General features: G+C 32.2%; 3 protein-coding genes across 3 annotated transcripts; all 3 read left to right on the top strand.

The window, feature by feature from the left end:
- The first annotated feature begins 1,253 nt into the window (after nucleotides 1–1,253).
- PHYBLDRAFT_129651 (glycosyltransferase family 15 protein) lies at nucleotides 1,254–3,566 on the top strand. Its single transcript, XM_018429299.1, has 7 exons — nucleotides 1,254–1,710; nucleotides 1,904–2,033; nucleotides 2,166–2,222; nucleotides 2,347–2,429; nucleotides 2,562–2,820; nucleotides 2,889–3,052; nucleotides 3,179–3,566. The coding sequence occupies exons 1-7, from the start codon at nucleotides 1,317–1,319 to the stop codon at nucleotides 3,226–3,228; spliced, it is 1,137 nt and encodes a 378-aa protein (XP_018299399.1). The 5' UTR covers nucleotides 1,254–1,316; the 3' UTR covers nucleotides 3,229–3,566.
- A 2,463-nt stretch (nucleotides 3,567–6,029) lies between these two features.
- Nucleotides 6,030–7,962, top strand: PHYBLDRAFT_3763 (hypothetical protein; the record flags this gene model as incomplete). The annotated part of the gene is made up of 7 exons (XM_018440093.1): nucleotides 6,030–6,168; nucleotides 6,676–6,869; nucleotides 7,008–7,118; nucleotides 7,284–7,365; nucleotides 7,448–7,551; nucleotides 7,650–7,727; nucleotides 7,870–7,962. Coding segments are annotated over 7 exons (801 nt in total), but the record flags the coding sequence as incomplete, so codon positions are not given.
- Nucleotides 7,963–12,070: 4,108 nt separating this feature from the next.
- On the top strand, nucleotides 12,071–12,415 carry PHYBLDRAFT_161968 (hypothetical protein; the record flags this gene model as incomplete). The annotated part of the gene is made up of 1 exon (XM_018434540.1): nucleotides 12,071–12,415. One exon carries the CDS (start codon nucleotides 12,071–12,073, stop codon nucleotides 12,413–12,415), a length of 345 nt encoding a protein of 114 aa, XP_018299397.1.
- Nucleotides 12,416–13,361: the final 946 nt, after the last annotated feature.

The raw sequence follows: 13,361 nt of genomic DNA, 5'->3' as shown, positions 1-13,361 counted from the left end.
ACTAAAGCAAAATATATAGGCATCTTCTTGTGGTATAATATGGAGAACTTCCACTCACCCAGTCTCGTCCTCTTCTCTCTCTCTCTCTCTATCTCTTTCCTCCTATTTCCTTTATCTGATTCATTATAATTGATTTATACACATATATACAAGTCTATTCTTATCAGACAAGAGATAAAGATTTATATATATATATTTGTGTGTCGTTTTGTGCGCCAAGCTGGTACCACTTGGAAGAAATAAGCAACAGTTTACCCAAAAATAGTATCTACACATGGATAAGTATTTATAAATCTAATACATTTATAGATAAAATTTTCTAGATTTTGTTTCTTTTTCGTATACATCAAGATTTTGCCTTTTAAGCCTTCTTAAGTTTTCCCGGTTTTATCATTATTATTATTATTATCATTATCATTATCACTGTCACTGTCACTGTCACTGTCACTATGACTATGACTATTACTATGAATATTGAAATAACTATTAGCAGTTTTTAACAATCTTTATAATCTATTATTTATTTCTTAACATTGATAAACTTTTACCTCTCGATATATTGCTAGGAATGTTTCTTCTCTTCTTTTCTCTCTCTTTTTTTTTACATGTAAAAAAGTCTTTATTCACCATCACTATAATCAAGTATATGTACAATATTCACCCATACTCATACTCATAGCAATACTCATATCTGTAACCACACATACTACACACACAACTGCCTACTAATTTAAATATGTATATAAACTACTATGAATACGCATTTCTTTATTGATTTATTTGTGTGGTTATTTATGATCTTTATTTTGTTTTTTGGGGGGTTTTTTTTTGCTTGCTTGCATGCATGTTTGTTTGTTTGTTTGTTTACGATGTGTACCATTCGACATAAACGTAAATACATGCACTAATTTTACAAGACAACAGCAAAAAAAAAGAAACGCAAAAGGATTGTTTTAATGGATCTTATCTGACGTTTAAATTCCAAATTAATTCTGATTACTTTTTCATTTAGGACTTCCATTTTTAGATAAACCTTTAATGATTTCCCACTCAATGGTTTGTGCCTGGGTTTATTGGATCCTGTGTCGATCACTATTTTAATAGCCGCCTAAACGTTGTCAAACACCGAAATAAAGAGAGAAACAAATAAAATAAAATAAAAATATATTTCAAGACAATTTAACTTTTTTTTATATATATATAAATATATATATACACATATATACATTTATTTATTTATTTTTTGATTATTTAAAAATTAATTAATTATATATATATATATACATATACATACACAGTGTACATATATAACTAGGATGCCTGTCATCTCATCTACTCAAAGGAAACCAATCTTGGTTTCTCTTGTGGTCTTCATCCTTGTAATCGTCTTCTTCCTCTCTCCTTACCAGTCAACATCAATTGCGCCATCTTCCGTTCCTCCCAAGAATGTCGTGCCACATGAGTTTGTAATGCCTCCAGATGAAGAGCAATTCAAGGAACCTGCCTGGAAGAATACCACCAGAGCAAAGGCTGCTTTTGTTATCCTCACAAGAAACTCGGAACTGGATGATCTGCGAAAGACTATCCAGCAATTAGAAGCTCGATTCAACAGCAAATTCAATTACCCCTATGTCTTTTTGAACGATGAGCCATTCACAGATGAATTCAAGGAACTTACTTCAGGATTGACAAAAGCAGAAACAAAATATGGTAAGTGGTATATAACAATTTATTATTTATTCTATTAAAAAAAAGAAAAAAAAAACATTATAAGAAAAGTGAGGGGATGGAGGGGGAGGGGGAAAGGGAATTAATGCTGTCTTTAATGACTTACAATATATGTGGATGTGTGGGTATGTGTACTTACTTTCTTTCATTTCCTTTTTGTTTTTGAATCATTAAGGCTTGATTCCTCAGGAACATTGGGGATATCCAGAGTGGATTGATGTTGAAAAGGCTGACAAGTTACGCCACAAGATGGGTAAAGATGGTATCTTGTACGGTGACAATCTTTCATATCGCCATATGTGCAGGTAAAGAACACATGCATATATACATACCTACATACATACACAATGTGCTTGTATTGTATACGATCTTTTTTCTTTAAAAAAATGGTCTTACACTAATTCAATTGACTTTATTTGTTTTGAAAAAAAAAATAGATTCGAGAGTGGCTTCTTTTTCAGACACCCTTTGATGCTCGAGTATGAGTTTTATTGGTAAGACTTTTTCTTTAAAAAAATTGTAACTCATTAGTCAACAAAGCATAAGCATCAGCAGTAGCAGTAGCAGTAGCAGTAATAATAGCAATGACAAAAGTATTAATTAAAACAAAATAAATAGGCGTGTGGAACCAAGTGTAGAGTTCTTTTGCGATCTCGATTATGATCCATTCCTGTACATGAAGGAAAACAACAAGAAATACGGTAAACTTTTGTTTAAAGCATATGTTTTTGGGCTTTTGACTAGAATTTATTTTATTTATTTTTTAAACATCATTACTATTATTTTAATTTACTCAAATTTCAAATTTCTAATAACTGTACATACACTCACAGGTTGGACTATTTCTCTTTTGGAGTACGAGTCTACTATTCCTACATTGTGGGAAACAACCAAGAAATTCATGAAGGAATATCCTCAATATATCCCCGAAAACAACCTCATTGACTTGATATCCAACAATGGAGGAGGTTCTTACAACCTGTGCCATTTCTGGAGTAATTTTGAGATTGGAGACCTCAAGTTCCTCCGTAGCCCTGAGTACACAGCCTACTTTGAATACCTCGATCGTGCTGGTGGATTCTTTTATGAAAGGTAAGTAAAATAATATATATATATATATATATTTGGTATTGATACTATTTTTTATTATTATTATTTAGATGGGGAGATGCTCCTGTCCATTCAATTGCTGTAGGAATGTTCCTTAACCAGTCTGAAGTACACTTCTTTAATGATATTGGTTACAAGCACGCTCCTTTTATGCACTGTCCTATCTCAAGAGAATTGCAAAAGAAGTGCCATTGTGATGCAGGAGAAAACTTTGGTATGTCAATGATTTTTATCATTTGTTTATTTATATTTTTATTGTTGAATGTTGTGGGTTTTGTTTTCACTCCATATGTGCGTGAGAAAGAGAGATTATATATTAATGCTTTTTTTTGGTCTGTAGATTTCACTGAGAGTTCTTGTATGAGAAAGTGGATTTCTGTTACAGAGTAGAAAAAACAACAACACCAACAACAATAACAGCTCCATCCTCCTCCTCACAGTATTGAAATATCAATATTCCTTAGTCTCTGTACTATCATTATCATTTCACTTTATATATAAATATCCACACACACACATATATATATATATATATATATATCATTACAATAGAACATTCAAGTAGCTTGTTTTCTGTTTTTACTCTTCATTACTTTTTTCTTCAAAAGGAAACAAAAGATGAAAATAAACAAGTAGACCTTTTTTTTTTTATAAAAAAAACTAAAAACTAAAAACCAAATAAACAACAGCAAAAATATATATATATATATCTTTGTGAATTGACCTGTATATCTGTAATTACAAACTTGTGTAAAGGGAGAAAGTATATGTGATTATAGGGAGTAAACTCTCCTTTATACAATTCAGTAAATGCCATTATTTTTTCTTGATGTGGCGTTTGGTTGTAATAATCAAGTTGATAGATATAGTGAATAATCTAATTGATACAATGTACTTTTTCTTCTTCTTTGGTTTCCTTAATTGCCATAGCGTGTCTCTTGTCGGTTAAAATTTAGGTATTGTCAATTAACACCTTGCCTCCTCTTTAACAATTAACACCCTTTTCTAATCTCAAAACAGAAAGAATAAAGGACTTGCATAATATTAGGCTTAATGGATAAATCTTGATCATTACCTTTATTTTTTAAAAAAAAGGCAGCAAAGGATAAGCTCCTTATTCGATATATATAGTATTATTATGTTTTATTAATCCCAACACTTGTATATTTATAATTAAATACATTGAGAAATCATAGGCTTCCTTGAGGTTTGGGACCTGAATAGAATAAAAGAAAGAAAAAAATATAAAAGGGAGCTGTGTGACTTGTTCCGAATTAACTCAAACTTATTGCCTTGTTTCATTTGCCTTATTAGAGAGGGTGGTGTGGACTTGTAGCATTGTCTAGGACGTAACACTTTTCTATATCAGTAAAAGTCTTTTTGTCCAATACTGTTGTTCCCCGAAGTTTAGAACCGTACGTAAAATCCTGTTGAGTACCCACCTCTATGATAATGAACCGTGGGGTAAACCAAATCCAACAAGAAAGAATTGAGACATTAATAGCCCGCTTATAGCCCGCTTCTAGTCCTGTTCATTAGTCTAATGTTGACAGCCAAAGTTCGATATACTTACAGATGGTATGGACTTGTAGCCATATCCCATTAAATTTTTACAGGTCCACGCCCCTCTCTATCATTTTACCCATATATATATATATATATATGCGTGTGTGTGTTATTTCCAAATAAGACTGTCGCTCAAAAGTCTGAGGGTGTATGTGAATATATGTGAGTGGAGTGAATGAGTGAGTGAGTGTGACTGTGGAAGTTCGGTTTACCTCTATTGTTTCTGCATATAAACTTTATATATTTCATGTCATATATACATATATATATTTTTTGCTCTTATTAATTGTTCTTTTCATTTAATTTAATTTCTCTTGCGGGTTAAATCAAGGCAAGGATAATATAATATCAAACTACGCCACACCTTCTTTCAGCACAGGCAATATTCTTATTTTTATTACTTTAAATATATATTTATATATTAAATATATTATATACACTTAAAAAGACACAGAAAGACACGGACACATACACATATTATAGATATATAAATATATATATATATATTGGACAATTGTATATATAATTATCGTGTGTAAACCATGCAGAGGTGTGTATAAATACAATATCCTTGTGTACTTGTATATACTTGTGTGTGTGTATGTGTATGTGTATGTGTATGTTTGTTTTATCAATAATGTAGAGCCCTCCTCTTCAACAATACAAATACACACACGTACATATATATATATATATATACAGAAACATGCATACACGCTTGTACATGTTATATAAACAACTATATGTATATATATATATATATGTATGTATGTATACACATATGCATATATATATCAACTACAATCATAAACGATAAGAACTCAAAAACCAAAAACCAAAAACGTTAAATTGAATTCAGACCATACGATGAACATGCACCATCGACTCCAACCCGTAATCATCCCCGAACACCTCAACGAAATAACAATGATCGCACGCCTCATCGGACCCCGATCTACGATCGAACACCTACTCGCACACCAAATCGATCATATATAGGCACACCAACACGACCAGCTTTCAAAACACCAATTCGGCCACCAGATTTCCTTTCACTTGCCCAAGAAACCAGCCAACGTTCATCTCAGACATCGAGCTGGCCATCCGACAGTTTCTTTGCTTACAATCCTGAGAAAGAACCAATCAAAGTAAAAAAAAAAAAAAAAAAATGAGCATAGTGATTATAGTGATTGAGGATTTATCATTACTATCATTACTATATAAAAAATGTCTAATAATCATTCTCTTTACTACCACACAAAACAAAGGCTTATTTGCGTATACGCCCATTAGCAGGTCATCAAACAACAGCAATCGAGGTTCCATATCTTCAAATTGTTGATGATCTCGAAGTGTCAATGACCCCACCGGAAGTACGTATAAAAGAACATATACATTGCATTATATATATATATATATATGTGTGTGTGTGTGTGTATAATTGATCTCTCTATATCTCACAAAATATAATACTACCGAACAAACAAACTTATTTATTTATCTATCTTTTATAGACATCCAATGCCTATAGAACTCGAAACAGAGCACCAGAACGATACAAATTCACAAAGATCTTTACCGAATCTGTGGCTCAGCAAGACTTTTTTAACAAGACGACCCTTCCGTTAATTAGTGACCTGTTGCACGGTGAAAATGCGCTTGTGTTTGCATATGGAGTCACGAACTCTGGCAAAACATATTCTATTATGGGTACACCTCAAGATCCTGGACTTTTACCACGAACATTGGATGTGATCTTTAACAGTACACGCAATTACTTGAGTGATTCAAAGGTAAACTATATATTTTTATATCTAAAGACTTGTTGTTGAAAAGAAGTCTTTTGGTTATTATGAATGGAGGAGTTTTTTTTTATTTTTAATAAATAAATAAAAAAAAATACTAACGTACATGATTATCAAAGTTTAAACCTGTAATGCACAGTCTGGTACAAACCTATGAAGACCCTCGAGAAGAAAATCGAAACATATTGGACCGTGCTGGATTATTTGATTCGCCTTATTCAGGATCCTCGGTAAGAGATCTTTTGACATTTGCTTACATTACATTATATTTCATTGGACTTTAAATCAAACGCACATAAAAGAGAAAAAAGATAAGATATTGACCTGATACGTTGATCAATAGAACCCTGATATCCGGAATGGGCATTCATTCAACGAAATCAGAGACACTACAAGTAAACGATAAGAACAATACTAATAATAATAGAAAAAAAAATTGATTATGATTATTATAATTATTATTCAGGTGTGAAATTAGATGACAAATTCGAGTACGGTATCTGGGTATCCTTTGCAGAGATTTACACAGAAAAGATCTACGATCTACTCGTACCTCCAGACAGGCAATTGAAACGTAGAGCCCTGTCTCTGAAGTACGAGTTCCGAAGTGGGCATAAATATATTTCCGGACTTAAAGAAGTCAAGGTTCAATCCATTGAGGTAAATAGTGTATATATATATATATATATATATATATATATTTGATTTATTTTTATCTTTTTTTTTTATAAATATAAATAGAATGTATAAATATTTCTCTAATACAAATTAACTTTATATATTTAAAAATAATAATAGGAAGCATATGTGATATTAAGAGAGGGCCAGCGCAACAGAGCCGTGTTTTCTACCATAATGAATCAGACAAGTAGCAGAAGCCACAGCGTGTTTACTATCCGAATTGTTCGAGTACCAATTGATGAAGATAATTATGTAATCGAAGTAAGTATTTCCTATATACATTAAATTAAATAAAAAGGAGAAGGCTTTGGTTGAATAATTTGTAAAAAAAAGAAAATTGTGATTCGATACACAGACTAATCAAAAGAACAACTCTATTATTTTATACCAAAGGATCCTTCATATGTTACTGTGTCAAAGATGTCTATTGTTGATCTGGCTGGATCTGAAAGACATCGAAATACTTTCAATTCCGGTAATCAAGTCAAATTATAACCAATACACAAAATGAAATGAATATACTGATATTTTTATTTTTATTTTTTCGAAATAAAAAGGTCAAAGATTAAAAGAAGCTGGCAACATTAACAAATCATTGATGGTTCTTGGACAATGTATGGAGACATTACGTTTCAATCAATTGAAAGCAGCTATGGGCAAGGTACACTTATCTATTGTTATTTATTTTTTATTTTTAAAAGACACCCAATCAATCAATCAATTAATTAATTAATTAATCAATCATTTTGAACTTGAAAGCGCCAAGCTGTTGTTCCATTCAGGCACAGTAAATTGACTGAATTGTTCAAGAGTTCGTTTGAGGGAGACGGCAAAGCAGTAAGTTATCTTATTTTAGAATTGGTCTTACTATATTATTCCAATGATCTATTTTGATTCTGGATAAAATTTTGAGAAACAAGAGACGATTAAACCAATAATTATCCTGATTGTCTTGATACTAATGACTGATTACTAATAGGTTATGGTGGTCAATGTAAATCCCTTTGACACCGGGTTTGATGAGAATAGCCATGTCATGAAATTTGCAGCCGTAGCAAAGGATGTAGCTACATGGCGTCGTATTCACCCAAAACTTGATCTCAAGAGTGTATCTGGTTCAGGTAAGAAAACGAAAAAGAAAGAAACAAGGATGTCCAAAGATATCATTCTTTTTTTCTTTACTTTACTTTATTTCATTGTAAAAAGAAAGAGAAAAAGAAGAAGAAATGAAATTATGTCCATGTATCTGATCTCAAAGAGTGTATAGCCAAGAGACTTCGAACAGAAGTGCAAGGACAACAGTGTATGTGATGATTTATAGAATTACTTGCCAATTAACATCATTTAAAGTCTTTTGTTTCTTTTCTTTTTTCTTAAAATATCAAAAAATTATATCCAACAATTTGGTTTTTAACTTATTTGATTTGATTCATTTAGCAATTGGATATCTTCCAAGAGATGAACTTCAAATAGCTCTAGGAGATGTTGATGACGACGATGAGGACGATGACGGGCAAGATGATGATGACGACCCATTTGTAGATGGTCTTATCACCCAACTTGAGGATCTTCGTGACAAGGTACTCTATTGTTATTTATCGCCAATTGACATTTCAATTACAAGAAGGGCAATATATATCTACGTATGTATTCATATGTCTCTGTTTGTTTGGGTAGTGGCTCGATGCAGAGACTAGATGTGCAACAATGGAGTCTACTATTCGCCAACAGTTTGCCAAAGAAATGCAAGTCGAATTGGGGAAAATGGAAGAGATTTATATTTCAGCCTTAAAACGGGAGGTAAGCTCTTACTTGCTTACTTGATTGCTTATTTGATTCCACCCCTTCTCCTCGCTATTCTCCTCCTTTATCTCCTTTACCTCCTTTACCTCCCTTTCTCTTTTCGCTTTCTATCTTTGTTCTCTTGTTGGTTACAACTTTGATTGCTTTATATATTATATCATGTTAAATATCCTATTTTCAGTCCACTGACATTTTGCTTTTTTTTTAAAAATAATAATAATAATAATAATAATAATAATAATATTTGTGATTAGAATGACATTAATGGAGCTCAAATCAAGGAAAGAATAGAAAAGTCTGGTTCACTGACAGGATTTGGTAAATGTACAAAATAAGAAATGTAGATATACATAGATTATTGGTTTCTCCCTTGATATACATATACACACATATATCATTTCACTTACAATAATATATTTATAAAGGTTCGAACAACGATGGTTTCTTAACAGACGTAAGTATTTTGGTTATTATTATTATTATTATTATATATATAATATACGCAATTACAATCTAACTGTATATTGTATTGTATTTCTTTAAAATGCATATATACATTTCCAAAGTTGCACGATAGACAAGAGTCTCTTACAACCGAAATTGCAAAATTACGTGTAATCGTGCAGGATCACGATGCTACAAAGCAAAGTCTCCTAGAAAAGGTATGTATTATGTATTATTGTTTTTTTTTCTGCTGGGCTTTCTGTAGAGAATATCCATAGAATACATATACGTACCTATGTGGAGAACAAAAAAAAATTATTTAGATGTAGAAGAAGAAGTTTGTGTCTATGTGTTGTCATCGATCGAGCAATGAATAACAAAAAAAAACAATCAATAAAAACCAGATTTCAGCGTTGGAAAAAGAAAAAAGGAAGGAGCAGGAAGACACAAGACGCCTACTCCAAGATCTTAGGGAACGTGACAGACAAATAGAAGGCTTATCAAAATCCTCGCGTGCCACAGTAGATTTGATGGAAGAAGACAATCCATTTTTAGTAGAAGCACGAAAACCAAGTACTCCACTAATCCTGCCACAACTGCCACAACAACAACAAAACTCATCACCATCACAATCACAATCACAATCACCAGAACAAGAACAGCATTCAGACCGACGTGCATCGAATACCTTGACAATTGATAATTTGACTGAATTGACCTCACGTACCCCACACCCTTCTAAAGGAGAGGCATTTGATAGGTTCCTGGATCTTAGAAAACGACTGAGAAGATGTGTCTTTAGAGAAGAGGTAGGATGTATATAAGAATCGTATGGGAAATTAAGTACACGTGTGGAACATTATAATAACGAATAATAATCTTGGTTTTTATATATAAAAAAAAAGTATTCCCAAACTCTGGATGTGATGATGAAGGAGGTGGAACAGTTTGAGGGTGTGTCATTTGAGTTGGTCAAGGTAAAAGAATATGGTTTTGGTTTTTTGGTTTTACCCACTTGAATAAACTCTTATTTTTTTTATTTATTTTTTTAGGAAACCAACATGGGCAAATTACTGAAACTGGTGGCACAAAAAGAGTTTAAAGATGATATTTACTCCATTCAATCCCGTGCCAAGCAACTCTTCAAACAATTTGCTCAATTGTCCATCCCAATTCTAGCCCCTCCAAAGAAGCAGGGACGTGGAGCCTTTAATCGTGAATCAATGGTGGTCTTGAGTGTAGATGCAGGAAAAGAGGAAGAGCTTATTTCTGAAATGAAAGTTGCACTGGATAGCCTGCAAGATGAGAACCAGAAATTGAAGACCAAAATCAAGGTAAACCTTTTTTTTTTCTTGATTGATTAACTTAATTGCCTGTGCCTATATTATTGAATAATCTAACTCTTGGATATATGTGTTGGTGGTGGTGGTGGGGGTCAATATATTTAGTACATGCAAGAAGGTCAAAAGAGGCTCAAGAAAGCATTCGAAAAGACTCGTAGTGTCCACGATACCACTAATACTAATATTGCCACTGTTGCTTCTGCTGCTCCTACTGCCACAACTACCGCTGGTCTTACTCCTAATTTCACTTGTACTCCTACTGCCGCTGCTGCTGCTACTGTTACTGATTCTGTATTATTATCGGAAAAGACGATCTACCCACCAGATCCAATGGAGGAAGAGACTTTGGAAAAGGTAAGAAATATGACAAGTGGGCTGGTGATAGATAGCTGGTACTATATATATATATATACATATGTTTGTTTGTACGTTTGTACACACACGTACAAATGCCCACATCCACACCCACTCATTCATATAAACAACAACAACAACAAAAAGCTAAACAAACTAAAAAAAGAAAGTACTTCTAAATTATTCTTATTTACATGTACCTACAGAGCCCTCGTCGTGTGTCGTCTATGTTTAGTCCAATATTAGAAGCTCCTACCATAAGTGACCAAATGTCTGACATTGATGATGAAAAGCTATTGCAATACTATATGCTAGAGGAAGAAGCAGACAAAGCATCTCGACCACAATTGGCATCAGATTCACTACAGTCATCTACAGACGACTATGATAATTGCGGTGCAATTAGTGATAATGATGAGAGTCTGTTCTATCGACCAGGATGCCAAAAAAGAAGGTTCGATATATAAAATAGAATAGAATCGAAATCTGGGTTACCATGTGTTGTGTAGCACGACGACTCAGCCATTAATACAAAAAAGAAAACTACTTTTTTTTTTTAAAAAAAAAAATAATAATAATGTCTTTTTATTATTATTATTATTTATATATGTCTTTTAGGAAACTCAAGGCACGACGCACCTAAAAATGGGTCTCTCATGGCAACTGTTTCTCTCTTATATGAATTCCAAAAAGAAGAATAATGAATATTTCTAATAAAGCTATATACAAGACATATAAGAACATTATCACTAATGTCAATTCCAATTCCAATTCCAATTCCAATTATCATTATCATTATCATTAGTACCAAAAATTAATAGTAAAATTAACAATTGCCATTTAATAATAAAAAAAAAGGGCAGGCATATATGTTAAGCTATTTATTGGATGAGAAAACCTCCCTCTTCTCAATTCACACTATACCCTTTGTTTTTATAATATACATATATTTATCTGAGTTTTATAAGTGAGCGGCTGTGATTCATAATAGAGGGAAAAAAAATAAAAATAAAAATACATTTATACATATAAAAAGAATCAACCCTGATCTTTACCTCATTAAGCATAGGAAAAACCATATAAACGTCACGATCTAGCTATGCAAACTGTAATAAATAATAATAATAATAATAATAATAATAAAAAAGATATTTAAGCAACTTGACATTTACAAAGCCTTTCTTTCTTATCACAAAAAAAAACCTTTTTTTTTCTTTGCTTAAACACATATACAGAATGCTTACTTGCAACAAGATATTCCTTACTCCTTCATACGATAATGATGAGATCGATGATAGTGCCCCTCCACCCTACTATGCACATTCATTTATTGCGAAAGATTCGTCTTTGCCTCCACTCTCAATTTCGCACTCGCATTCACACTCGCTATTACTCTCCAAATCGAAATCAAAGCCAGACTACAGACATTCATTTGTTTCACCAGAATACGCACATACAATCAATGGACTGTGCCAGAAACTTCGGGGAATGAAGGCCAAATACAAGGACAACCGAGAAACCCGTAAAGCAACCCGTCGAGAAAAACGTCCTCAGGATGGCAAGACAAATCCATTTGAATAAGAATCATTTGTACATGTTACTTTATTTATTATCTTCTTTTTTCATTCTTGTTCTTTGCGTTGTAATTATCATTAACAGATATTGTAAATAAAATCAATTCATTTTTTATATATACATTTATGTATAAATGTATAATGAATGCTAGTTTAGTCAAGTTGTTTCAATGCCCTCTTTATATATATATATATAAATAAATGTGTGGGTATTGTATTATAAGAATTAATGCCTATAGAAATAAAAATAAAAATAAAAACCTTTTTGTACACTAATTTTAAGTTTTGTTTTATTTTATTTTATATGCCAAGCCATTTATAATATAATATAGTATAATATAGTATAGATAGAAGAACCGGATGCAACCGATAGAGCATCTATCTATCTATCTATCTACCTACCTACCTACCTACCTATTTATTTATTTATTTATGTGTCTTATGCACACCTGATAACCAGTGCCTTGGATTATTTTTGATACCCTAAAAAAAATTCAAAAGATTATGTAGTATTTGGCGCGAAACTCTTGATGATAATAACAAAAAACAAAAAAAACCAGCCAATAAGATACAAGTATACAAAGCATATATGTATAATTATGTATGTACATGTGCACACAAAAGGTCATTATTATTAAATGATTATAATAGGGTGTTTCAAGATATTACGTTGGAATTTCCTATTCAAACTTTCTGTGTGATGCACAGAAAGCCAAAAAAGAACTTCTTTTCATGCACCTTCCCCTCTCCTTTTCTTTTCTTGTGTCTAAATTTGTAATTATCAAGGATAAACTTTTAAAAAAGACCTTATCACATTTGCAGATGCACTCAACTGAAGAGATTGTGATGGCTAAAGTAGTGTGAACCAAACCAAACCATATAGTTAACAATATACATTATTGTACATTATAGAACACTGAACAAGTTCTAGTTAAATAGCCTGTCAATTGTCA

Source organism: Phycomyces blakesleeanus, assembly GCF_001638985.1.
Source record: "Phycomyces blakesleeanus NRRL 1555(-) unplaced genomic scaffold PHYBLscaffold_1, whole genome shotgun sequence".
NCBI lineage: Eukaryota > Fungi > Mucoromycota > Mucoromycetes > Mucorales > Phycomycetaceae > Phycomyces > Phycomyces blakesleeanus.
The sequence above is the reverse complement of the archived record's forward strand: the minus strand, read 5'-3'. Positions and strand labels throughout refer to the sequence as shown.